Source organism: Cyprinus carpio, chromosome B13, assembly GCF_018340385.1.
Source record: "Cyprinus carpio isolate SPL01 chromosome B13, ASM1834038v1, whole genome shotgun sequence".
Classification (NCBI taxonomy): domain Eukaryota; kingdom Metazoa; phylum Chordata; class Actinopteri; order Cypriniformes; family Cyprinidae; genus Cyprinus; species Cyprinus carpio.
In genome coordinates this window covers 92,070-120,049 of record NC_056609.1, presented here as the reverse complement: position 1 = coordinate 120,049, position 27,980 = coordinate 92,070, and the positions used below count along the sequence as shown (strand labels likewise).

The 27,980-nt window shown below is 37.1% G+C and overlaps 1 protein-coding gene across 3 annotated transcripts; it reads left to right on the top strand.

Annotated features, from left to right (window-relative positions):
- Window positions 1-360: 360 nt before the first annotated feature.
- On the top strand, window positions 361-27,358 carry gtf2a1l (general transcription factor IIA, 1-like). 3 transcript variants are annotated; one of them, XM_042736173.1, is made up of 9 exons: window positions 369-684; window positions 776-877; window positions 1,457-1,577; window positions 1,882-1,928; window positions 2,760-2,871; window positions 3,611-3,984; window positions 5,199-5,396; window positions 12,413-12,502; window positions 26,950-27,358. In XM_042736173.1, the coding sequence occupies exons 1-9, from the start codon at window positions 658-660 to the stop codon at window positions 27,055-27,057; spliced, it is 1,179 nt and encodes a 392-aa protein (XP_042592107.1). In that variant the 5' UTR covers window positions 369-657; the 3' UTR covers window positions 27,058-27,358. The 3 variants fall into 3 exon arrangements, with proteins under 3 accessions (XP_042592109.1, XP_042592107.1, XP_042592108.1); XM_042736174.1 differs by having other exon boundaries at window positions 372-684; window positions 2,778-2,871; XM_042736175.1 differs by lacking the exon at window positions 12,413-12,502 and having other exon boundaries at window positions 361-684.
- The last annotated feature ends 622 nt before the right edge of the window (window positions 27,359-27,980 follow it).

Genomic DNA, 27,980 nt, shown 5'->3' with positions numbered 1-27,980 from the left:
GGTACATCACAGTGTGAGCTTCATAGTGAACATTACTACATCAATCTCATCAATGTAGTCCATATCAATAACAACAATATGTTTTGACTCCATATAGTGGTTATTTTGAGAAAATTCCAGGTATTTTGAGCAGTAGGATTATAAAAAAAAAAAAAAAAAAAATGAAAAAGGAGTACTTTTACTGGAGTATTATTTTATTATACGTATCTGTACTATTACTCAAGTACTTGATGTGTGTACTTCGTCCACCGCTGAGTATGGGTCACCATACTTGGCTGTGTGTCACGTCACTTTCGTCACTTTTTTTTTTTTTTCAAAGCGGAAGGGCACCGTGCTATAATGATCTTATGTCTGCGAAAGTTTCTCATGAAAACACTTTCTGAAAAAGCAAGAAAGAAAGCATAAAAAAGTATTTATTATTTTTTATTTATTTATTTTTTATTTTTATGGAAACTAGGTTGTGACGTCTTTTTCGCGTTTAAGGGTCGCGTCCGGTTTTCGCTCATTTTATGTTTTGCATCATATTTTCTTCATCTCGTTGCGTGATCATTTGTGGTTTATACATCAGCGTCTTGTTTCCTGCGGTTTGTGATGAATTTAAAGAGGGTGAGGGCTTCATAAACTCTTAATTAGCGGCCAGCTGTGTCCGCTGAAGGCATGATGCTGTCCAACGCCAACACTCTGGTGAGTCAGGAACGCTCCTCAAACGCGTTCAGTTCAGTAGTTCGTGTGAAGGTGATGAGAGATTTGAGATACAGTGTGATTGATCGTTCAGCCGAAGCTGTATCTGTCCGTCATCGAGGATGTAATAGAGAGCATCAGAGAGCTGTTTTCTGATGAAGGAGTGGAGGAACGAGTGCTGGACAACCTCAGACAGGTGACGGTCAACTACTAACATTAAATATGCCTGTCAGCTGCGCTCATTTCTGATGGTGATCACGACTGTACACCTCTCTGCTGAATCACAAAACCCAATAGAAACCACCAGAGAGTTTGTAATGGTTTTACTGGTTATGATGGGAACTGTATTGGTCGCTGTGGGTCTCTACTGGTAATGTGTCACATTCTACTGGTGGATTGTTAAAACCACTAAATCCTAATGGAATCTGTTAAAACTCACTATGGAAAACCATTTTTCAATGGTTAAAAGTTGATGGTTTGTAATGGTATTTGTAGTGGAAACCATTAGAATTTCTGTGATGGTTTCTATTGTTTTTTCCAGCAGGGTAATAAAAGTATAGTATGTGTTGCTTTTGCCATATTGATTACAATTTGTATAACAATAGTTTTAGTAGAAATACCATGGGCAAACTATGGTTAGTGCGGCAACACCACAGTTCATTTGTGATTACCATTGTTTAACTAGTAACCATGTTTTTTTTTTTTATTTGAAGAAAATCCATGGTTAATTTTCACAAGGGATGGTTGCAGTGATGTGTGTGTGTGTTCGTTTCAGCTCTGGGAGTCAAAGGTCATTCAGTCGAAGGCTGTGGAGGGTTTCATGAAAGACAGCAATCCGTCCAATTTTGTTCTGCAGCTTCCAGCGAACTACTCTCAGAGTCTCCATAAACCCACCGGTCTGTTGTGTGTTTTCAGTCCACAGCCAATGCGATCATAATAAACACACGCCGTTACAGCTGCTAGCATCAAGTTAAATGGTCTAAACAATGGTGTTTAACATGTTTGTGACACTAGCCGTTCCATCTGTGTGAGAGCAGTACCTCTAGTTGAGTGAACTTATGCAGAGCTGGTTTCACTTACTGTGACCTCAATCACTGATCATTACCTGTGATCAGTGTCTCTCACAACATGTGTTTGCTTTCACTCTTGTCTGTTTGGTTTCTGTTCACTTATATTGAAGGTGTTCCTGTCTGTTCTCAGTTGTCATTCCAGCAGCTCAGAATGTGCCGAGTTTCTCCTCCAAACCAGTAAGTTCACAAACACAGACCGTCTTGTGCAGGATATAGTTCACATCCGCTTTCACAGCTATTAAAGGTCACTGGTTTTTCAGATGATCGTGTTCAGTAATCTTTACTTTCACTGTTCCTCAGTGGAGGAATGATCTTCACAAGCCTCCAGAACATCTCACATCTTCTGAGAAGCCTCTATTTCTTTATCTCAATCATTGCATTATATGTTTGGATCATTTACATCTCCTCTTACTGAGACACATTACTGGAGATATAGAGTGAGACTGATATTTACATCATTTTATGACGGTGTCTGCACTACTGTTATAAAGATCTCACTGATTTACATCACAAGCATCAACATTTCATCATAGAAATATCAGCAGCATATTTTTGCTCAGTTTGAGTCTCTGAATATAATTAACAATAACATAAAATTAACATCAACACTTAGCCATTTAGCAGATGCTTTTATCCAAAGTGACTTACAAATGAGGACAACAGAAGCAATCACATCAACAAAAGAGCAATATGTAAGAGCTGTGACAATTCTCAGTTAGTCTACTGTAGTATATATAGCAAGTTTTTTTTTTTTTTTTTACTTTATAATAAAAATAAAATGAGTAGATAGAATAGAAATTGAATAGAGAATGCTACAGTTAGAGGGTCAAATAAAGATAACACATTTTGTAATGTTTAATTTTAGTTTAATATTTTTGTTCAAAGCTTTAATAAACTGTTCAGTTTCTCTGACTCTTTCATATGTCAGGCTTTACAGGGTTAATATTGATCACACATTAAATGTACATTAATTTTCTGAATGTTTGAGTGTGAAATGAAAGTGTACAGACTCTGCATGTGTCTCAGAGCAGCTGTGGCTCTGTGGCGACGTTCTCTCTGCCGGCTGGAATCACGTATCCGGTGCAGATTCCTGCAGGCGTCACGCTGCAGACGGCCTCAGGTCAGACACACACACACACACACACACACAGAAAGCGTTTCACACCACACCTCTGAGACTGATGTAATAAACACTCTTTCCTGTGGCCGCAGTGATGATATAATGCAAAGAAGTCAGACCACATGAGCAGTAGTGATGACGCTTCATTCTACATCGAATTAGCAACGATGGAAAGATCAGATCATTTCACCGATAAGCAGAATGAACTGACTGCTTCAAGTCCGTCTTCACAGACTTTACTTCTACATTCCAAAGCATAGTGTCATACTTTTTACTGTACTACATTTCGTAAGTTTTTGTTGTTGTTGCTGTTGTTGTTTTACTTTTAATACTTAAGAATATTAAAAGTGTAGTACTTTCTTGTACTCAAGTAAATCTTTGAATTACTTTTACTTGAGTAAAAGTAAGAAAGTGCTAGATTTATAATGTAATTAAGTATTAAATGATATTTAATATGAAACGTAGTGCAGTAAAAAGTACAGTATTATGCTTTGGAATGTTGTGAAGTAAAGTTTTCTAAAGAAAAACACAAGAAAAAGTACTTTTAAAGCAGAGTACAAATACTTTACTACTGTCCGCCTCTGGTTTTAAACCGGCAGTTTTCAAAATGTAAAGCGTGGAGAATTATGATAAAATAAAGTGATTTGGTTTATTTTATTACACTGAAGATGAAGAGTCCACAAACAGCTCGATGTGTTGATGTAAATGATCTGAACTGGCAGCATGACTCTTTCCTCAGGGCATTTCTATAAGGTGAATGTTCCTGTGATGGTGACGCGAGGAGCTCAGCACGTGCTGAACCCGCTGTCTCACCCGGCGGCTGTGGCCCGCAGCAGCGCTCTGACCCATCTGTCCGACCCGGCTCCAGCAGCCTCAGTGTGTGAGACGCCGCCGAACCGCCAGAGCGCTGATGGAGCCTTGCTGTCTGCCTCTGACACTCAGAGCGAGTTCACGCTGGATGGCATTGAGTTCAGCCCGCAGCTCGCCGACATGAGCACTCCGCCGGCTCAGGCTCTGTGCTCCGATCACAGCCGTCAGCAGACGGAAACCAGCTTCAGAGAGCAGTCCACTGCCCTTCCAGACCTGCAGACGGAAGCTGCTCCTGACATCAAGGTAAACACCTGTGAACACGACAGCAGTGCTGAGTTATAGTCCTCATGACACATTCCGATAGCAGACACATTCCACCTGAGCAATACACAACACATCTCAGGACTGCACATCTGGAAACAACTTTCAGCTGTAAATACCTCATTTCTGCTTTTATAATTCTGTCTGTGTTGATATATTGATTATCTATATTTTTAATGGTATATGGTTGTTGTTGTTTTTTATTCATTGTCTATTCTATTTATTATTAGTGTTATTTCATTTTATTACCTTAAATTATATGTTCACTGCTGTTCAAAAGTTTGGGATCACTAAGATTTTAATGTTTTTAATAGTCTTTTATGCTCATCAAGACTGTATTAATAATTTGATCAAAAAATTAAGGAAAAAAATTTATTTTGAGAAATATAATTGCAATTTCTAATATTGGTTTCCTATTTTAATATAGTTTAAACTGTAATTTATTTCTGTGATGCACAGCTGCATTTTCAGCATCATTACTCCAGTCTTCAGTGTCACATGATCCTTCAGAAATCATTCTAATATGATGTTTTATTATCAGTGCAGACTTTATGAGCACTAAAAAAACTTTCCTAAAAAAAAATAAAACATAAAATCTTACTCATCCAAAATTTTGACCGGCACTGTATGCCTGTACTTTCTGTGCTGGAAGCTTCTGTCACAAAGACAAATTCCTTGTGTGTATAAACACACTTGGAAATAAAGCTCTTTCTGATTCTGAAAGGGAAATGACATCAAGTAATACTCACAGATAACAACAAATGCATTTTGCCCTCCGCTGGAATAAAATTGGTAACTTCGCTCTACCTCATCTGTATGCAAAGACTAAAACAAAGCAAGTAAATATGAATTATAGTGATTCTGGAATAAAAAAAAATAAAAAAAAATCATAAAACAGCAATAGTTAAGGAGAATTATTTGCCCATTGTTCGAAAGTGTTTGTGAAACCCATTGAAAAATGTGGATGTAAATCAGATTGTAACTGAAAGTCTGTTGGTGAGATTTGAGAGCTGAGAAGAGAAAATCCTATGGGTTACTTTCAGATGATGGGAGTGTGAGTAAATAAGAGAGATTTCATTTCAGTTCACCAGAAAAAAAAACTGTCCTCACGTAGCCTTGTAGTTCTAATGAATCAGTAGAAACACTGCTGCTGAGAGATTATAGTTATAAACACGACTCTGATGATGTTTCCTCAGCTTGAGACGGAGCTGCAGACTGACCTCAAATTGAACCAGCTGCTGGACATCACACAGCTGGACGGAGTGGCTGACAGCAGCTCAGACACGGAGGAGGAAGATGAAGACGATGATGATGATGACCTGGGGCTCGTTGGAGAGAATGAGTTTCTAGGAATGATCAATGCCAATGAGGAGGAGGAGCTGGAAGAGGAAGAGGTAATGATAGCACTAACAGCCTTAAACTGAAGCTTTCTCTTAGTCGTCGTGTTTTTTTCTTTGTTGGAAATGTAAGCTGTATCAGCACACATATATGTTCTAGAAGTTATTTTTTGCTTGAAATGAGGTTGTTACGATATCACAATTTTTGATACCATTGAGTTTTTTTTCAAATTTCAATTTTGATGTAACGGGAAAAAGTAATACTAGCAGCGAGTGATTATTATTATTATTTTATTTTTTTTCCTTTTTGTTATTCAAGACCGCAGCTTTAAGACCAAAAGCACGGATCCATTATACTGACACATCAGGTGTTCCTCAAACTGCTTCTGTTCCCTTAAGACATTAACTGCATTCAGTGGTGGAAAGAGTATTAAGAAATTGTACTTAAGTAAAAAGCATTGCTACTTAAGGAATAATTTACTTGAGTACAAGTTAAAGTACTGAAAAATAATATGACTCAAGTAAGAGTAAAAAAGTAGTTTGCTGATGAAATTTGGAAGACCATAAACACACAACTGCAATGCAATGCTAATTTGCATAGCTTAAGAATATTTTCTGTCTTACTGTGATAAGAAGATAAGTGTTTCAAACACGACTGATGTTTTATAGTGTTTTTGGAGCAAAACATGATAAATTGTCATGTTTGATGCTATGTTAAGCAAACATACTACCTATCCCTGCTGCCAGGAGTAATTGTTTCATAACTCATTTTGAAAATTACATTCACGTATAAGATTATATGGTTGTTTTCAAGAAGGGAAAAAGCAAAGGGTAAGTGAAGGTTTAAAAGAAAAGAAAGGGTCTAGAAAGGTGCCAGTAAAAAAATAATGTGGTGTATGGGTAAGGTTGGGCATCGTTTGAATTTTAATGATTCCGATTCTTGTCAATTCCTTATTTCAATTCCAATAAGGTAAAAAAAAAATTAAAAAATAATAATAATAAAACCTTAGATATCATTCACATTTATTCTAAATCTTATTGCAAAATATTTCATTGTTAGCTGAATACTTCGAATAAAAATTAACAGGCTAAAGAACACTTACACAAGGATGTGTGTGCAGCAGAGTAAACAGCACATGAGACTTCTTGACTTGAATGATTTTAAATCACATTGAAAGTGTAGTTTATAATAACAAACTTTTTTAAACAAACAAAGTTTCATTCTCATCAATAGCCACATTTCCACTGTCGGGCCAAAAGCGGGCGTGCTAGTGTGTGCCAGGGCCAGTCGCGTTTCCACTGTCACTTCCGGTGCTTGATCATGCCGGGGTTTTTGGCCCGATGAAAACCTTGGGCCAAAGCGGGCCAGCTGGGGCTAGAGGAGTGGTTATGAACAAAGGTAGAGGTTCTTCGCATCTGGAGAGCGTCTGCGCCGCAGATCATTTCAGAAAGCTAACAGCTATAACACCAGCATTAAAACTTTTTAAAATAAGTTGCGCTCAAAACTCACTTTCAGTCAGCAGCGAGTGTTTGAAATAACTTGATCCGATGTGGATTATAATCACCATACAATGTCAGAAATATTTATAAGCGATGCAAAAGACTATGCATGCTAGGCATTAACGTCACCATAGTAAACATGGTAAATACGACCATTTGAAGAAATCAGACGTCAGCTTCTTATTCTTTATCACAATCGTGTATTTATTTAGTAACATTTTATCTCTCATAAGCTACGTGGAGCTAAACTCTCGAGACGAGACTTATGTCATAAAAATATAATAATGGTTTTTGTTCGGGAGCTTTTATAAAAATATAGAAATGATCATTCTTTCTAAATGTGACGTATATAGGCTACTGTGTCAACAAATAAACAGAAACAGACTCGACTGAATAAGCAGGCTATGTTCATAACGCTTTATTTCTATATGACTAATTTTCAATCCTGATAAATGAATTCATAATGATCAATGTATCACTTATTATAGTGAAACACCGATGCTTTTGGATTAAAATATTTAACAAAGTATGCAAACAAATGGCCGCTTTTATCATGTTCGTTTTGTGATCGCACTAGTTCCAGTGCTTTTTTTTCTTATTAGTTTTCTGATAACTTCTCTTTGTTGGTGAAATGATGGGGTTGCTTGACGTTGTTCCTGAGAGGCGTGTAAAGAGTGGGTTTTAGTGAAGCACAGCGGAGCTTCTGGCCCGACTGTGGAAACGCAGTGCTATTTTGGCCTCTGTGCTACAGGTCTGTGGCTATTAGCCCCGCCCGGCCCGTTAAATGCACTGGCTCGCACTGGCCAGACAGCGGAAAAACGGCTAATGTGTATGTTCCTCCAGACGTGTGCGTGAGCTCCCATGATGCAACAGCTGGCTGAACAAATAACTGAAATGGAACAACAGTACCCGGACTCTCTTTTAATCATTCTTGGAGATTTTAACAAGGCAAATCTCTCCCATGAACTGCCAAAATACAGACAGCATGTTACATGTCCCACCAGAGACAGTAACATATTGGATCACTGTTACACCAAAATAATGTATGTTTAAAGGTCTGTGCTGACCAACCAGCCCCTATCTTCACACAGATCAACAACAGATCACTGGAGCCGTGTGCAGTTCCCTGCTGCTTCAAAAGCTCCACCATCATTCTGGTGCCCAAAAAGCCCAAAATGACTGGACTTAATGACTACAGACCTGTCGCTCTCACGTCTGTGGTCATGAAGTCATTTGAGGGCCTGGTCCTGGCCAACCTGAAGGACATCAGTGGACCCTTGCTGGATCCTCTCCGTCTGTCAGTGGATCCCCAGCTTCCTGACGGACAGGCAGCAGCTAGTGAGAATGGGAAAACTCACATCCAGCACCCATATAACCAGAACTAGAGCTCCTCAGGGTTGTGTTCTCTCCCCACTGCTCTTCTCTCTCAACACGAATGACTGCACTTCAAAGGACCCCTCTGTCAAGCTCCTGAAGTTTGACTACAGTCAAGAGGTTGAGCAGCTAGCTGGTGCAGTATTAACAACCTGGAGCTTGACATACTCAAAACAGTGGAGATGATCGCGGACTTCAGGAGAAACCCCTCTGCTCTCCCCCCACTCACCATCATGAACAGCACTGTGACTGCAGTAGAGTAAAAAAAAAGGGCCCAGCAGAGGCTTTATTTCCTTCGCCAGCTGAGGAACTTCAACCTGCCACAGGAGCTGCTGAAACGGTTCTACTCTGCCATCGAGTCTTTCCTGTGATCATCTATAACTGTTTGGTTTGGTTCAGCTACAAAATTAGACACCAGAAGACTACATATATTTTAATTACTATTGTTATTTATAATTTATTGTCTATTCTTCCATTTTATGTGTCTTCACGTTGTATGTATTTTCTGTACCGGAAGCTGCTAACACCAAGACAAATTCCTTTGTGTGTGTGTGTGTGAACACACAATAAAGCTCTTATTCTGATTCTGACAAAGGTGGACTCCAGGCACATGTTAACCCATACCTAGGCTTGGGAATCCAAAATCTATTCCAATTCTGAAATAGAATGTTTAAGGTCGGGAATCATATACTTGTTATAAAATTAAAATTTTGATTCCTCTTATCGATTCCTTTGTGTGCATTTTAATATGACCTTGAACCATTCAAGCAGAAGACAACTGACACATAGGGGTGTAGCCATCATTTCAGAAATGAGGGGAAAAGAAATGTAAAAAAAAAAAAAAAAAAAACCCTTGTCTAATTGACGGGCTTTGTTTTTTTTGTCTTTTTAATTGAAATCAAATAGGGCTACACTTCTGGATGATAACCAATAATTTGTATTCTATAATTTTTTTTCTGTATTTTCCTAATAACAATTTTAGTATTGGTTTATAGAGCAGAATAGTTTCTATACTGTAATAAAATGTTATGTCAATAAGCACTGCATTATTTATATACTGTATTATTTATTACCTGGAAATGACCTGAAATTACCTTTTTTAGCTACAGCAATAGCGGGATGCCTTTGTCCTTATTAGGGATTTCCTGCATGTCATAAGTTATTACTTCTAGGAGCCCGGTTTGGACTTTCTGCGTGAGGGTGCCCTCCGGCTTTGAGTATGAATGAGACATGCACTGCATGAGTGTTTAGCGCTTCGTAATGTCCATTTCATCTCGTTTTGGTTATAAATAAATTGTCAGGTCAAACATAGACTATTTTGTTTCTTCACCCATGTGCTCACACATCCAAAGCACGCACACAGAAAAAGTGATTAAATGCTTCTGATTGACAGATAAATCATGGTTGATCTATCAGACAGATGCACGTTAAAATGCATGCACTCTTATTTCAGTGTTGTTAATGTTGTTTTTATCTTCGTACATTTAGTTTAACCGCACTGTTAAATATGGCGATTTTTACCATTCATCTGAACTGTGTATGTATTTTAGACCCTTACATTGTATTTGCTCCATCCATGCAATAACAGTGTCCTTCTATCAACCGAGTTTCTATTTACGTATACTGCTGTGTAATATCGACAGTATGACCCTATCCAAAATTAGATTTAAAATCCGAGCATAGCTCACATTCGCTAAAATACTGAAACACTAACGATGCTGATTCAAAACAACAGTGCAGGAGATTGACAGTCAAAGCAAAGCGCAGTTGACTGCCCGCCCCCGCAGCTGAACTGGAAGTTTTGATTGGTTAAGCACCTGAGTCAGACCTGTCTGTTATTGGCTGAAGCAGAGGGCTCCACCCTAGCAGTTTGAAAAGTGGCTGTCAAACACTGGCTCGCTCTGATTCTCCATTGGTGGCACCTTTGCCCTTTTTTAACTTTTGGTGAAAAATAAATGTAATGAAATTGAATACTTTAGCTTTATTCTACTCAAGTAAAAGTACCACAATTTAATTATACTCAAAGTAGAAAATAAATTAAAAATGTACTCAAGTACTGTAACAAAAGTGTTTTTAATTGGTTACTTTCCACCTCTGACTGTATTTACATAGATAGCCGTCATGATGGATATTTTGACATGTTTGTTTGTTTGTGTGTGTGTATGAGACATGATAGAGCTGAGCTGTATGTGCTCATCCTTTGTGAGAGTGAACACAGAAACTGAACAAACACTGAACTGAGCTTATTACGCTTGATCAATTTAAAATCGCTTCGTATTAAATCTCAGTGCTTAAAACATTTGTGAGGATGCAGCACTATAATATCACAGGTAATTACCTGTGATTGAGACAGTCCAAAATCTCTACTGACACATTTCTACTGGTTCATCACGTCAGCCAGTACATCACCCAGCCTTAGTGCCCACAACAGATAGCATTTTAACGTTTTTGCTTAGAATTATTTGTCCTACAATGTTGGTTGATGGGTCTTAAGTCTTTGTGACTGGAGCAGATGTTGAACCACAGAATGAGGCGTTTTTGAGGATTCAGAGTGCTGATATTATACACACATTGGAAATATGCTGTTATGGATAGGACTGTTAAAGGGGTCCTGTTATGCTGTTTTACAAAGTCTTGATTTTGTTTTGGGGGTGTACTAGAACATGCTCTCATGCTTGGTGGTCTGAAAAACACATTACTTTTGTGTTTAGGCCCTGAACACATTAGGCCTGCCTTCTGAAAAATGAAATGTGTTGTTGTGATTGGTTAGCTGTCCCAGTGCGTTGTGATGGGTGAACAGCTCTGATGGTGTAGTACTGCCCTGCCCCTTGCCAAAGCAGCAAGGTCCATCTGCTCTGGTGTAGTTAAGGATGGCGTCAATATTGCCATATCAATCTGAGCCGGATTCAGACCCAGAGAATATTGAACAAGAGGATCGCGCAGAACCTTTGCACACACGGATGTTGCAAGACATATTAGAGTGGTAACATTGTTTTTTTTCAACAACCGCTTAAAAGTAGCTGCATTTACTATGTACAGATAAGTGCAACGGTATTATGTTTATTGTTCTTTAATTCTAACATTATAACATGAGTCGCAGTGAAATTGTTATACAGTTGAATTTATTTATACCATAGTCCAGTGTTTCCCACAGACCTACACTCTATTTGTGGCGACATAAATGCAAAGTCATTCTTTCCCAGCAGGAGGCGCAGTTGGAGTGCTAGAGATAGAGTTTTCCCTGGTACACAAAACATAAATTCTGCAGATTACATCATTGTCCAGTATTGTACTGTCAGCAATTTATAAAAACGTATTCACTCAATTGTAACATAATTATTCAGGTGCATGTGCAATAACTTGTGAAACTTCCGCAGACGGGAATTATTTTAATGATATTCTAATGGGCTGCTTTGTGACATCACAAAAAACGGGAAAGCAACTTTGTAGTCAAAACAAGCCATTCGTTGTAGTTCTTGAAAAGGGATTTTTTTAAAAACGAACTTTGTAAATCTTTTGTCTTTTTTTTTATGCTCAAACACACACTACACACTGACTATTCAAACAGTGAAAAAAGCATAATAGGACCACCTTTAAATAATTTATTAAACCATGCAGAAACCTTTCTGTAGAGAGATGTAAAATTATTTTACAATAGTTTATCGTGTCTGCAGAGTATATTTTAAATAGTTAAATCATTGAGTAGTTTATACCTTTTATATATTTCAGAAATATGAACATGTCTGCATTTGTATATCAGTGTTTCTTTGTGTACTGTATTATGATGTTTACAAATATACATTGAAACTTGCCAAAGATGTGGACTGGTCAGTGCAGGATCACAGACAACAAACAGCATTAATTCAAGTTAATCAAAAGTTCTAATCACACATAGGCTTTATTTGACTGTATAAAGACTTTAAGTAAGCATCCTAAAAATACGACCTAGTTAAATATTGTTACTAGTTACATAAAAGAATCATGGAATCCTCTTTTTTTAAAAAAAAAAAAAAACTAGTTTAATGAAACAGATTCAGAAAGAACCACTTTTATAAGATCCCGCCCTCAGTAGTTATTCCAGAAATGTGGCTGGATCATGATTTTCATCCTGCTGTGGTAGAGTCTGGCACTGATTCATTCACCTGGCAGTCCTGTGCTCGTGAAAATCTGATGCAGTTTAATGAATGCATCTGTTTCAGGATCCGCTGAACTCTGGAGATGACGTGAGCGAACAGGATATCCCGGAGATCTTTGACACAGAGAACGTCATTGTGTGCCAGTATGACAAGGTAAAAGAATGAGGTGAAAGAGATCAGCCTGTAGAATACACTGGATAAAGATGAACACGGTTAGATTAAACCACCCCGTTAATACAAGCAAAATTAAATCAAATCAATTTTTGTCTAAAGTTTTCGCACCTTAAAAAAAAAGACCTCACGTTGTAAATCAGGTTTACACACTGCTTCTGAAACTTCCGTCCATCAAAAAAAAAATCGGATTGGGTTTGATTTTCTGCGTTTTTCACATACGTAGCAAGCATTTTGAGAGGTGACTATTCAGAGCCACTGTACAAGTGAACGCCAAAATCCAGAATGGAGTCTGACAAGTTGATCCACTTCATCTTGCAGCACAAAGCACTGTGACGATGCTTGCACACCGAGTTCACAGAAATTGTTATTCGTCTTTTTAATATGTGGCTCCAGTATCGCTAGCAATGCTTCAAAGTTTACTGACATCCTGAAGTAAACTTTGAATCGCTTTGGATAATCCCACAGAACTCTCCTTCCTCTCTATAGCTCAGGATTGGATGGACCCAATATTTACAACAAAATCATCCTCACTGCTTGATTACTCCATTTTGTATTGTTTTATTAATCTTTTTGCTACGGATTAATTCGCATCAGACTCGGTGTGCAAGGTTTCTGTGCAAAACTAATTTTTAGGATGACGAATACGAAAAAACGCACAAATTTCGGACTGTGTGCAAGGACTTTGCTCTTATGGGTTCATAGATTGGCTGATGGAGACAGACAGCATCACATTGTGAAACTGACACGTTTATGGGGCTGGGGTGAATGAGGCAAATTATTTCTTTGTCTAGATTGATGAATCTTTCTCATGAGAGCATCCTCAAATCTGTTGACATTACTGTTGATGAAGTTTGACTGCAGTTAAACAGATGAAGACTAATAAAGCAGCAGCCACTGATGGTGTTCCACATGAAAATGTGGAAATGTCTTATTCCAGTTACTAAAAAAAACTGATATTAGTATTAATCTTAATAATCATAGACCTGTAGCCTTGACATCACACATGCTGAGGTGATTTAAAGGATAATGGTTGGTCGTCTCACAGGACGGGTCTTTTTAATACCTCTTACAGTTGGCCTACATCTTACTTACAGCCACCTGGAGACAACAGCAAGTTCTGTCACAAATAGTTTATTTTATTTTATTTTTTTGATTGTATTGATTAGTTTTTTAGAAGATACTAAGAGAATTGGATTCTGTTTATAGTTTTTCAAAATGTGTCTTTGTTAAATATTAAATGAATGGCTTGGTGAAAAAGGCCAGCTGAATCTATTATAGAGTTACCAAAGATTAGTGGATGGAAACATTTAATATGTGTTGTTCTGCAAATAGGTTAACATTTTATCACCAAAACGTACTAATATTTTAAAATACTGAAGTTTAATGTTTCGGAGTGTCTATTTACACTAACTCAGCGTGTGATTGGGGTAGTCAACACTGTAAAAGACGTTCGTCAGACATCAGTTCTCAATATGTTATTATCGCATACTGTTTTATGATGTACTACAATATTGAGGAGCAGATAATTGCCACTATTTGCAATAATTAGTATAAATAGCAGAAAATCCTGTCATTTTAACAGAACGATGTGTAAATGCATAGAATCTATAGCTATTTGTACTATTTAAATAGCATATCATTAAAAAGTACTGCTGTTTTCACTTAGTGTAAACAGAATCCATTGCTCTTTGAACTAAGTGTAAATAGCATCCATCACTAAGGAAATATGCTATTTTCACTGCTGCCTTAATGTTTTGTTCATTTAAGTTACTGCTAATTCAAGTGTGCAAACAAATTAAAATAAAAAATTAAGTGTAAATGTGTGGTGACATAGTATAAACATACAATACAAAAACAATATATTCAAGGGCAAAATATCTTAACATTTTAACTCCAGGCAGACATTCTAGTTTTATATAATTTGAAACTATCATGTGAAAAGATGCATGACCATTAATTAGTGTTATTTAACACTATCTGGACTATCAGCCATCCAATAATAGCAAAGAGCTTTGTCTTTTGCTACGCAAGTCAATAACAATAAATGCAGTTTTGATGCTTTTAAATGTGGCGTGACAGATCGCTGTATTCACCACAGTTCAAGCAGCAGCACGAGTCACTTCCACTGTAGACATGACAGATAACTTGTATTAATGTAATCATTTTAGAGGTTTTGTGCATTCTTGCTGTCCGATGACACTGAATGATTGAAGCTGATAATAAAAGATCCTATGAGAGAAAGTCTTCTGAGGTGCTGAAGCAGGCACGTCGCTGATCATTCGTCATAATATCTTATCCTTAGAGATGGAAATCATATTACACTACAGTAAGTGACCATGGCTAAACGTAACACATAAGAGACAGAAAATAGTGACTGGATAATCAGTCTGTGGTTTTCAGTATCAACTCCTTATCACAGACATAAATCTAGTGTACGATTCTGACTGTGAGTAGAAGCTGCTATACTTTATCTGAACCCCCATGACTGAGAAATGCTAATGGCAATGTATCATTTTCATTATCTGTGACTGTTGATGACAGCAGTAACCAAACCAGATGAAGACTAGATCGACTACACAAACACCTGCTGTGTTACCAGAATAACTGCATGTGTAAATGTACTAAATCTCTATCAGTTTGTATTTTAGGCATATACCTTTAGCACAAATCTCCCTGACAAAACACTTTTAAGAGTTAAAGTTCATAAAAACGGCACTAGTTTCGATAATTAGGGGCCAAGCACCAAAGGTGCGTAGGCACCTATTGTATGCGTTGGCATTCTTATTCTTCTTCCGCTCTTGAGTCTTTGGCAGCCCATAGAACCGCTTGCGGGAAAGTTATGAAATTTGGCACACTGATAGAGGACAGTGAGAAAAGTCACCGTAGCAAATTTGGAGTCTCTAACTCAAACTCTTTAGCACCACCACTTGTCCAAAGTTTCATTCATGTTTATGTGTATTAGGGCTGTGCAAAAAATCGAATACGATTTTCATGTGCATCTCTTCAGTAAAGACGCTCCTGTGATTAGTAGTATATCTTCAGCACGTACGTTAAGATTAGGGTTGCCAGGTGTTTTCACAACAAAATCCTGCCCAGTTGCTTCTCAAAACTAGTCCAAAACTAGCTCAATCGCGTTTCCAGGAGGTTCCCCGATAAAAATTGCATCCCGGGGTTAACATATACGTTTTTGGCAGGGTTGCCCTGGTAATATTCACATTTTAGGGGCTAAATATCACGTTATTGGTATTGGGGTCGCTTCAACCCGCGGACATGAAAAACAACTGGAAACGCGATTGAGCTAGTTTTGGACTAGTTTTGAGAAGCAACTGGGCAGGATTTGTTGTGAAAACCTGGCAACCCTGATCTGAACGCACGTGCTAGAGATATACTACTAATCACAGGAGCGTTTTTACTGAAGAGATGCGCATGAAAATTGTATTCGATTTTTTGCACAGCCCTAATGTGTATGTATATGCTAATAAATTATTTTTTCCTCTGAATCCTTGGCTCATGCTGAATGAACTGAAAATTCAAAAATCGCAAGGTTTATTTGTTTTTTTTTGCTATTTTTAAATGTTCAAAAAACCTACTTTTTCGAACTCGACCTAGACGGTTTGTCTGATTCTCATCAAAATTGGCTCAGATCATCTTCCGACCATGCTGGCAAAAAGTTATGGATTTCAAATTGATTCTTCAAACCTTTCTCGAATAACGTGCGAACGAATTTGATGAAAAGCATGGAAAAATTGATGTGAGGCTACAGTAGGTAGACAACCAAAATAGGTAATACCACCGCGGCCCTGCAAGTCAGTCGTGTGTTAAAATCATTCATGAAACTACCACCAGGTGGCGCGAAGGGACAGATTGTGAACTGAATGTAATTGTAAAATGTTGGTTTGTTAATGGAGATGAAAGGAGGAATAAAACAACAATAGCATTATAATATATGGACAGCAATCAATCTGGCTTCAAAAGTGGCCACTCAACTGAGACTGCCCTGCTCTCGGTTACTGAAGCCCTGCGACTGGCAAGAGCAGCTTCAAAATCCTCAGTACTCATTTTGCTGGACCTGTCTGCTGCTTTTGACACCGTTAATCACCGGATTCTCCTATCCACCCTCAGAAAGATGGGCATCTCTGGAACTGCACTCCAGTGGCTTAACTCCCACCTTTCTGATAGATCCTTCATGGTGTCTTGGAGGGGTGAAGTTTCTAAGTCTCAACAACTTGCTACTGGGGTTCCTCAAGGCTCAGTACTTGGACCACTTCTCTTCTCCATCTACATGACATCATTAGGATCTGTCATTCAGAAGCATGGCTTTTCCTATCACTGCTACGCTGATGACACTCAACTCTACTTCTCATTCCAACCAGATGACCCGACGGTAGCTGCTCGCATTTCAGCCTGTCTGAGTGACATTTCTAGCTGGATGAATGACCATCACCTTCAGCTTAACCTTACTAAGACTGAACTCCTGGTGGTTTCAGCTAACCCATCGTTTTCATCACAACTTCTCTGTACAGCTGGGTTCGTCAACCATAACTCCTTCCAGGACAGCAAGAAACCTAGGAGTTGTGATGGATGATCAGTTAAGCTTCACCGACCATATTGCTACAACGACCCGGTCCTGCAGATTTGCCTTATACAACATTAGGAAGATTAGACCATTCCTGTCAGAGTAAGCCACCCAACTTCTTGTCCAAGCTCTTGTTCTCTCCAGATTGGACTATTGTAATGCTCTCCTGGCGGGTCTTCCTGCATGTACTATCAAGCCTCTACAACTGATCCAGAATGCAGCAGTGAGGGTTGTCTTCAATGAGCCAAAAACAGCTCATGTTACTCCTCTCCTCATCAGGTTACACTGGCTACCAGTAGCCAAGGTACTGATGCTTGCCTACAAGACGACCACTGGCACAGCGCCAACATACCTAAGCTCATTAGTTCAATTTTATGCACCCTCCAGAAGTTTGCGCTCTGCAAGTGAATGACGCCTTGTGGTGCCATCCCAAAGAGGTTCAAAATCACTCTCACGGACTTTTTCCTGGACTGCGCCCAGCTGGTGGAATGACCTCCCGATCTCAATTCGAACAGCTGAGTCTTTACTCATTTTCAAAAAACAGCTAAAGACTCATCTTTTTCGCCTGCACTTAACCAACTAATACAAGTACTTATCTTTTCTTTTTCTTGTCTATCATATTCATTTAAAAAAAAAAAAAAAAAACCCTGGCTACGTGTTCTGTACTAGACTAATTGAGACTTGTCATAGCACTTGTATACCGTTGTTGTTCTCTTGTTGATCTGATTGTTTCTACTGTTCTCATTTGTAAGTCGCTTTGGATAAAAGCGTCTGCTTAATGATTAAATGTAAATGTATATAACATTTGTAACATCCTTAAAAACCATTATAAAATTTACAGGAAGTTAATTTCAAAACGTGGGATAGTCTTAGGCTCATTTCGGTCCGTTCTTGGTTTAAAAAAAAAAAAAAAGCCTTCAGGTTCCATATGCAGAGTGAAATGAGAACGGTCCAGCATTTAGAAATAATTCTTATTAACTCTGTTATTATTCTTTGTTTTTCTAACTGTTAACAGTTTGCATTTTCGAATTATGCCTTATGTGTGACCAAAAATTTTGTATTTTCTGTTTCAGCTGTTTGATCGCGCTGGTGCCTCACGCACACATATTCATTGGTCACTGCCATTCGGCATGAGCAGCGGTCCACTTTGGCATATTTTTGTTCATTATGATTTTTTTTCCGTTGAATACTGAAACATGCGTGAACTACAAAGCCTATTTTCAAATTGGCAACATCACGAATATGGAAATGTTTGGATTTCTCCAGAATGAGAGAGCCCAACCTTACCTTATGTTTCCTTTAAATTATTTAATTTTATTTCAAAATAATAATTTGTAAATTTTTTATTTTTTTTTAATAATAATAATTTGGTGTATTTTTATTTATTATTTTTAATTATATATTTTTTTTATTATTGTTCTGTTCTTTTTGATTTGTTTGTTGTATGGGATTTGTTGTAATGTGAGGGGAACTAAAAATATCCTGTTAGGGCTTATAACATTATTAGGCCTGCCGTTATAATTTCTGAATGTAATAAAATGCAACTTTTTTTTTTTTCCTCTAACAAAAAAATTAATCAGTTAATCAGTGATTAATCAGTTAAAATGTGTTACTGTGGGTTAAAAAAATACATCATATACTTAGGGACAGAGTCTGGGCAAAATCTAGGCTATATTGTTAACTATTTACAAGGTTTGTGTATGTTTTTATCCATTTTTTTTTTTTCATTTTTTTTTTTTTTTTTTTTTGTTTTTTTTATAACTTTGTGCATCACATTTACTCGGCGCGCTCTGGAGCAGACCTGCCTCTGGTGCTGCTCATCTGTGGACGATTTAAAAATGTTTGATATAAAGGTTGCTGTCCCATTTTATACAGGAATTGTTCATTTAAAAAAAGAAAAAAAAAATTCTAATTATATTGTTTTATGCTAACATGCAATCAAGGTATTCGGATACTATACAAGATACAAGTTAATTTAGGCTAACATGCACTGTGACATTTTACCGTTTCAACTTATAAACTCCTTAAGATTTTAAAGTCAGTTTATTAGTATTGAAATTCAAGTTGAATCTAGTATAAAAGAGGTTTTAATTGCTTAAATCATTTCTATGAATTAATAATGTTAGCATGAATTTTTCATCATATCATATTTTACGAGCTGTATTTGTTTTCCGAAACCAAGCACCCACTTTTATCTTTTAAATCTATTATTCGCTCGCATATCTCCTACAATGGGGAATTTTTTATTTTTATTTTTTTTGAGCAGGGACTCAAAAGATAATTACATCATCATTACTGTGCATTCACACCAGACGCGACTTGCGCGAATAAATCACGCTATTCGCGCGTAGTTGGACACTTGAACATTGAGTTTATTCGCTTCATTCATGCATGAAATTCACTTCACAACAGACGCCAATTCGCGTCATGGGAGGGGCTTCTGCCTGTTGAGTTCACACATTGCAAACATTTCAACCATCATTTATTCGGATAATTTTCAAAATAGTTCTGTTATCGTGTCATGAAATGTAGTTTTAAAAGTATTTCAGGTGAGAATGTAGTTGTTTCAAACTCAAATATGCGGTTTATTTATAAAGACAGCGCCTATTTAAAAATGTTTTTCGCCGATCGATTTCAGAGATGATCAGCTTCACGCAATCAGTGGGAGCTCAGTGCTCATGTTACCGACGAGAACACTCTCAACTCGGCTAGTCCTTCTGACATTTGCTGCTGGCTCAGATGTCAGTGGTTAAACATAAAATATAATTCGTTTTGGGTAAATCTAACAGGTAATCTTTGGTCTTTATTCAATAAATCTATTTATATGTTAAAATGAAAATAAAAGTAAAAAGAGGCAATACTGTTCAATATAATATTTCGTTACATTGTAATGCAGGCCATACAGTATGCGTACACATTTCCCTGTACTACAGGGAATTTAATATGTTTAAATGAAAACTAAAGGAGGCAGTGGTGTTTTTTGTTCAAGTTTAGATTGTTATAGCTTTCAAATGATAAATGGAGCTACTGTTTCTATAAAAGTACGAAGATGTATTGTACAGTTCCGGTTATCCACATACAGCTACTATGATTTTGTCCTCCATTGTTGTTTCGAATTAAAGTTCGCCAAAGTTCAGATTTTTCAACTCGCTCAAATCATGTGTTATGCGCGTCAAAACGCCCGACATGCTCGATTTGCACCGCATCATTCGCACAAATCGCGTCTTTCGTGCCGCAGGATGTCTATTCGCGTCTTTGCGTTGACTTAACATGTAAATCACTCGCGCTTAACGCTTCATCGCGTTTGGTGTGAACACACCATTAGAGTTGCCAGTTAACTTCAGAAATGGAAAATAAGGGCTTATTGAGATTCTTTCTTGTATTCTTTATTTATAAATGTTTATTCTTTAAGAAAATAAGGTACAGAATAATGGACGATCCAATTATTTGTAATGATAATATATTTTTAATAATATAGGCCTATATCTGCCTGCAGTTAAAAAGTTATCATATTTGTTTTGCTTCAACAATATAGGCTACAATTATTCTAAAAAAAAAAAAAAAAATTAGATAAAGCCATTGACATGAGTAAATTTTACCATTACAGAATTGGGGTAGTAATTTAGGAGGTGAAAAAACTGTGAAATTACAAATGGTATGGGATTTTAAAGCATAACAACTGAAGGTCTATTTGTACTTCAATATAATGAGGTCCAAGTTTAAGAATAGCCTACACTAGGTTTTTTTTTTTTTTTTTTTTTTTTAACTCTATTTAACAGCATTAACTTACAATGAAATACGTCTTCCTTCAGGTAGACTGAATGTCTACCTTGCTAAATGTTGGACTCATGATCAATGAGTTGTATTCGCTCAAACTGATTTTGTAAAATCAAACCGTGGATGGTGAAGCTGGGTGAGTTAGCACGAGTCGTGCTCTCTGTGAAGCGGGAGCAGCTGGCAGAGGATTCCGCTTGGTCTTAAAGCCTTCCTCAAACGCTTACATTCACAAATAACAATGATTTTCGCAAAAATAATGATTAACTATCAATTGATAATTTATTATTATGGTCTTGTGAAAATAATAATATGGGCTGCGACAAAATAATGAATACAAAGAGTACGGCTGCTGTGAGTGCAGGCATGTTTCAACCCAGTAACATGACAACACACCATTCCTCGCAGCTAAAAAACAGACCGAATTCAGTTCAGCTGGAGGGGGTTGGGGTTTTTGGGGGGTAGTTCTGTATAGTTTGTGGGGGTCGAGATAAAGGTGTAAATTTCTTGCTCTTTCATATGGACAGTGTCTTATGAGGGTTTCAAACTTGCAGAACAGGTTTAGATAGGACAAATGCCTGTCACTTAGGTTTTAGAATAACGTTGAAGAAAGGTTTTGATCCACTTCAAATGTTGACTACTGTATAGCGCATCTGTATTCACTCAGAATGTAGCCTATTCATTACCAGTATATTGAACCATCTCTTTATGTTTTTCTAAATCCCAAACAGACTTCAGACATCAGTAAAGTATCCGTTTATGAACATGTTTTATTGGCTGTTTTAGATTTTGGGAAATACACATGCGTTACAGACGTGACAAAAAAAAAAAGTTTTTGGAGAAATTATATATATATAATATATAATTTTTTTTTGTTTGTTTGTTTTTTTGTTTGTTTTTGTTGTATTTACAATGCACAAACCAGAAGCAAGAATATCTGCAGAGAAGGGTTGGCCATTCTCAAAACATAAAATATAAATTTTATTTCAATTTTTGTTTTTGTGTTTCAGAGGAAAAATCAGTGTTAAGGCATCTCTCCATTAAGGACCGTTCTGAAAGCAGAATTTATGCAAATGTGTATAAAATGCTTTAAAAACTTTAATAGAGATGTCTAGAGGGTATTTAATAGGTCTGCCCCCACGTAAGATTTTTCTAGTTACTAGTCGTTCATTTGTCATTCAACTAATCGCAGGTTTATATTACATTTACATCTATAATGCATAATGAGGCTTAATGTATTCCGCGCTCAAGCACATGCATTAAGTTTGCCACAAAGCACAGGCAGAAGTAGCTTAATAATTGTGAAAAACAAAGAATTTGTTTATTAATAAACAAATGTGTTCTTGTCAGCTGCAAGATGAAATTCACAGTGCTGACTCTCTCCACATGGACATGCCTTTAAAGAGAAATGCAACCTTCACAGGTTACATAATGCTTTCGTTTTGGATTGATTCGTTTAAAAGTAGACATTTCAAGCTTTCTGTAGATATTCAAAGCGAAAACCTCCAGACTGGCCCACAGCTTTTATCCCAGTGCAGTGAGATTGTTGAACGAGCATTACAATAATTATGCCCTGTGAACTGGTGATGTAACAGTTCACACTTTATGGACTATCACACTTATATTGTGGGAGTTTCAAATGTTATTTCGTTGTTATTTATAGCAATGACAAATAAAGAATTCAATTCAATATATTTCTCATGTTTGTGAGACACCCCAATTTTACGTTTTTTTTTCATTATCAGGAAAAAATTCAAGTGATCGAGAGGGCACCTCGCTGTCATGCATGCGCATTAATAATTTTCACACAAACACTTGAATATGACTAATAATTCACATTTTGCATATGGATTAGTAAATCATGACTAATAATTCACATTTTGCATATGCATTAGTAAATCATATGACTAATAATTCACATTTTGCATATGCATTAGTAAATCATTTTTACACGCAATTGTCCAAAATAAAACCAAACAAGATTTGTAATGAAGATAAAATATGTAGATAAATAAGAATAAATGCTGCGTGTCGCACTCAGCATCACTCGCGCTGTGCAAATTATGCACTCTGATATTTTACACACCTGCATTTAAATGCGGCTGCAATTTATTTTATTTTTTAATTTACTTAAATTATATGAAAGCAAGTAAAGAAGGCTCCCTTTAAAATCCCTTTAATCCGTCCATTTTTTAGAGTTTCAATGATTTAGCTAAATCGTGCAGGTTTAATTTATTTGATTCTTGTTTTAATTAGGCCTAAATAATGGGAGCGAAATTATACAGTGCCTCATGTTTTACTAAAATAAAGAAAATAAATAATTTATAAAACACGCAACAATTTCTTAATCAGTTTACAGACAGATATCTATTTCCCAAGAAGTTATCTGTCAAAATAAAGGACAGGTAACGAATAACAAAGTAGTGCGTGACAAAAATGCATTCTGTTTTATTGAAGGAATTTTAAAATATACATTAAAATATAGGCCTAATATGTGAGAATATTGACATTTTGCATATACAGGTGCTGGTAATATAATTAGAATATCATCAAAAAGTTGATTTATTTCATTCCATTCAAAAAGTGAAACTTGTATATTATATTCATTCATTACACACAGACTGATATATTTCAAATGTTTATTTCTTTTAATTTTGATGATTATAACTGACAACTAAGGAAAATCCCAAATTCAGTATCTCAGAAAATTAGAATATAACTTAAGACCAATACAAAGATAGGATTTTTAGAAATCTTGGCCAACAAAAAAGTATAAAAATGAAAGGTATGAGCATGTACAGCACTCAATACTTAGTTGGGGCTCCTTTTGCCTGAATTACTGCAGCAATGCGGCGTGGTATGGAGTCGATCAGTCTGTGGCACTGCTCAGGTGTTATGAGAGCCCAGGTTGCTCTGATAGTGGCCTTCAGCTCTTCTGCATTGTTGGGTCTGGTATATTGCATCTTCCTCTTCCCAATACCCCATAGATTCTCTGTGGGGTTAAGGTCAGGCGAGTTTGCTGGCCAATAAAGAACAGGGATACCATGGTCCTTAAACCAGGTACTGGAAGCTTTGGCACTGTGTGCAGGTGCCAGGTCCTGTTGGAAAATGAAATCTGCATCTCCATAATGTTGGTCAGCAGCAGGAAGCATGAAGTGCTCTAAAACTTCCTGGTATGAGGCTGTGTTGACCTTGGCCCTCAGAAAACACAGTGGACCAACACCAGCGGATGACATGGCACCGCAAACCATCACTGACTGTGGAAACTTTACACTGGACCTCAAGAAATGTGGATTGTGTGCCTCTCCTCTCTTTCTCCAGACTCTGGGACCCTGATATCCAAAGGAAATGCAAAATTTCAGAGCACATAACTTTGGACTACTCAGCAGCAGTCCAGTCCTTTTTGAAGCGAGACGCTTCTGACGCTGTCTGTTGTTCAAGAGTGGCTTGACACAAGGAATGCGACAGCTGAAACCCATGTCTTGCATACGTCTGTGTGTAGTGGTTCTTGAAGCACTGACTCCAGCTGCAGTCCCCTCTTTGTGAATCTCCCCAACATTTTTGAATGGGTTTGTTTCACAATCCTCTCCAGGGTGCGGTTATCCCTATTGCTTGTACACTTTTTTTTCTACCACATCTTTTTCTTCCCTTCGCCTCTCTATTAATGTGCTTGGACACAGAGCTCTGTGAACAGCCAGCCTCTTTTGCAATGACCTTTTGTGTCTTGCCCTCCTTGTGCAAGGTGTCAATGGTCGTCTTTTGGACAGCTGTCAATTCAGCAGTCTTCTCCATGATTGTGTAGCCTACAGAACTAGACTGAGAGACAATTTAAAGGGTTTGCAGGTGTTTTGAGTTAATTAACTGATTAGAGTGTGGCACCAGGTGTCTTCAATATTGAACCTTTTCACAATATTCAAATTTTCTGAGATACTGAATTTGGGATTTTCCTTAGTTGTCCGTTATAAACATCAAAATTAAAAGAAATAAACATTTGAAATATATCAGTCTGTGTGTAATGAATAAATATAATATACAAGTTTCACTTTTTGAATGGAATTAGTGAAATAAATCAACTTTTTGATGATATTCTAATTATATGACCAGCACCTGTAAATCCATGTAGCCTAGCTCACTAAAATAGGCTACCACTTTTAATGCTTCGATGCAAAGTAAACCACAATTTATTTAGAATAATATAACACATAATTCATATTATATAAATAATACTGCACACCTATTAAATGTGTCAAATCTAAAATATGGTGTAATACTGTGTAGCTTAGAGAAAATATAAGCACAGGCTCATAGAACGAATTCAAGCAGGATAAATGCCAAGCCTAAGAAACGCACATAACTTCATAAGTACTAAACGTTCATCTGTGAATATTAAATATTTTAACTACAGTGTTTTTCTTTCATTTTCCCCGAATGCAGCCGTCAAATGTTATACATCAGTGAGGCAAAGCTGACGGCTATTTGTGAAAATGTGCTTTGACGCACTTGTTTGATAACTTATGGTTAAAGCGGCACTCAGTGGTCAAAAGCTGCAAATGCACTTTGCAGACGTGGCGGCGGCTGCACGCGCGGCGGTAAAACAATCATTTCGGATGGCTACCTACTGTATATCTCCGCAACGGTTTGGCATATTGAGACCAATCTTGGTGTGTATTATTACAAGCACGACCTGAGGCTACATGCAGTGTTTCAGCACAGTGCCACTTAGTGGTCAGGAGATATGAAAAATGGCTATTTTTGTTTATAACTTCTAAATCATTTGACCAGATTCACAAAACTGGTCTCTTTAGATTCATTGGAGAATGCCGAGTCGAACCATATACAATTTTCCCATATCGGCCATTTTAGGCATCTGCCATTTTGAATTTTGTAGTAAAATGCTATAATTTACGAACACATTGACATATCGTTACAAAACTTGGTATGCACCTACGACACCATACCTTGATGGTAATCAAAAAAGTCAAAAGTTATAATGATATTTCTAAAAATGCTAATAACTTTTGCTTATAACAGCCTATTGTAATGAGACTGATGTTGATAGATTCTGTGGATCATGCCAACAACATCATTACCAATTTTGACATAATTGGCTGAACTTCCTGTCCGACATTTTGATTCATGTTGAAAACCTACTTTTTCAAACTTCTCCTAGACCGTTAGAGATTTTCACCAAATTTGACTCAGATCATCTTCAGACCATGCTGACAAAAAGTTATGGATTTCATGTCGATATACAAATGGTTCTTATTTAGTGCATCAACGAATTTGCTGGAAAGATGGCAAACTGAATCTGAGGCTCTTTGCAAATCTTTGACATATTGACACCAAACTTTGTATGTGCCATTGGCACCTCACACTGACTATGCCACATTAATTTGGTAACAGCGCCCACCTATTGGTGGAAAATAATAAACCATTCATTAAACATTAATTATGAATTTTCCATTAATTCTAATAACTTTTTCATTACATCAGCCGATTGAAATCAAACCTGACTCAAAATATCCCTTGGAATATGCAGAGAACATAGATACCAATTTTGCCAGTCGGCTGAGCTTCCTGTCCTCCATTTTGATACATGTTGAAAACCTACTTTTTCAAACTCCTCCTAGACCGTTTTTGACCCGTATCATCTTCAGACTGTTGACAAAAAATTATGGATTTTGTGTTGATAGACAAAACTGTTTTAGCATACCACAACAACGAATTTGAGGCATGATGCCAAAATGACACTTGAGGCTGTATCTCTGCAATGCTTTGGCATATTGATACCAAACTTTGTGTGTGCCATTGTCAATTTGCACACCACATTGTCAACACACCACATTGATTTGATAAAAGTGCCACCTATTGGCCAAACGTGATAAGCCAATTAATCATTTATGATTATTTATTTGTTTTTGTTTTTTTTTTCAGCCGTTTTGACTAAATTCATCCTAAAATGGCTTCAATTACTCATTTCTGCAGTTGGTCTGATGCTTGCTTCTGTAGTGCTTGGCCCTGTAATTGCTGCTTGCAGCAATATTTTTTTTATTGCTTTTATTTGTTTGTTTTACAGATTCACCGTAGCAAAAACCGCTGGAAGTTCTACTTAAAAGATGGAGTCATGTGTTATGGAGGGAAAGACTATGTTTTCTCGAAGGCTGTGGGGGAGGCAGAGTGGTGACACAATTACTGCTGAGCAGAGTATTTATCATCTAATCTTGCATGCTAATTATAATTTACATCATCTTATGATTGCATTTGTTTTTCTTCATGTGAGTTTGTGACTGTATTCTGATACAGAAAATAATGTTGGTGCTTATGGAGTTAAAAATATTGATAGAATAAAGAGAAAAGAGATGTAGTTTTTCATTATATAAGATTCCTTGTTTTTTGGTTAATCTTGAAACTGGACTTTTGTTTATTCTAAAACAAACATTAAAATGCTGATTTCAGACCAGTCTGCCATTTGCTGATTTTCTTTATATATCTTTAAATAACACCTTCATATCATCCTCAAATACTTGTTTGAAATGTATTGAACTAATGGGTAAACAAGAGCTTGGTGAAATAACCCGTCGGATCAAAGAAGTGAAGTGCTTTTACATCAGCGTCAATTCCTCTCCAGATGTTTCACACTGACCAACCAACTTTCATTATGTGCAATGTGACACTTAGTGGCTGCATCAAGGGACATTTTCTGACATTAACGCCTATCCAGAGTCACTTTACCAGACAGTACTAGCTATTTTAGAAGAGATGGGGACTGATATTAAAGACTGTAGAGTAGGGCTGCACGATTAATCGCATGCATTTGTCATGCGTGTCTCATCAGTAAAGCCGGTTCCGTGATTAGCGGTAAATGTCTGTCACTGTTTTTAAACGGGAGCGGCAGTTTAATACACAGAGCCGTAGTTTCACTGACAAGCTACGCAATATTCTGTTCATAATTGAGATGAATCGCATTCGATTATGAACACGATATTGCGTAGCTTTTCAGTGAACTACGGCTCTGTGTATGAACTCCCGGTGCATTTGAAAACAGGTGACGGATATTTACCGCTAATCACGGAACCGGCTTTACTGATGAGACACGCATGACAAATG

Coding starts and splice junctions, on each gene's coding strand:
- gtf2a1l (XM_042736173.1), top strand. CDS start 658: ATGATGCTGTCCAACGCCAACACTCTG. Junction 685..775: donor TGTCCAACGCCAACACTCTG/GTGAGTCAGGAA, acceptor TTGATCGTTCAG/CCGAAGCTGTATCTGTCCGT. Junction 1,578..1,881: donor GAGTCTCCATAAACCCACCG/GTCTGTTGTGTG, acceptor GTCTGTTCTCAG/TTGTCATTCCAGCAGCTCAG.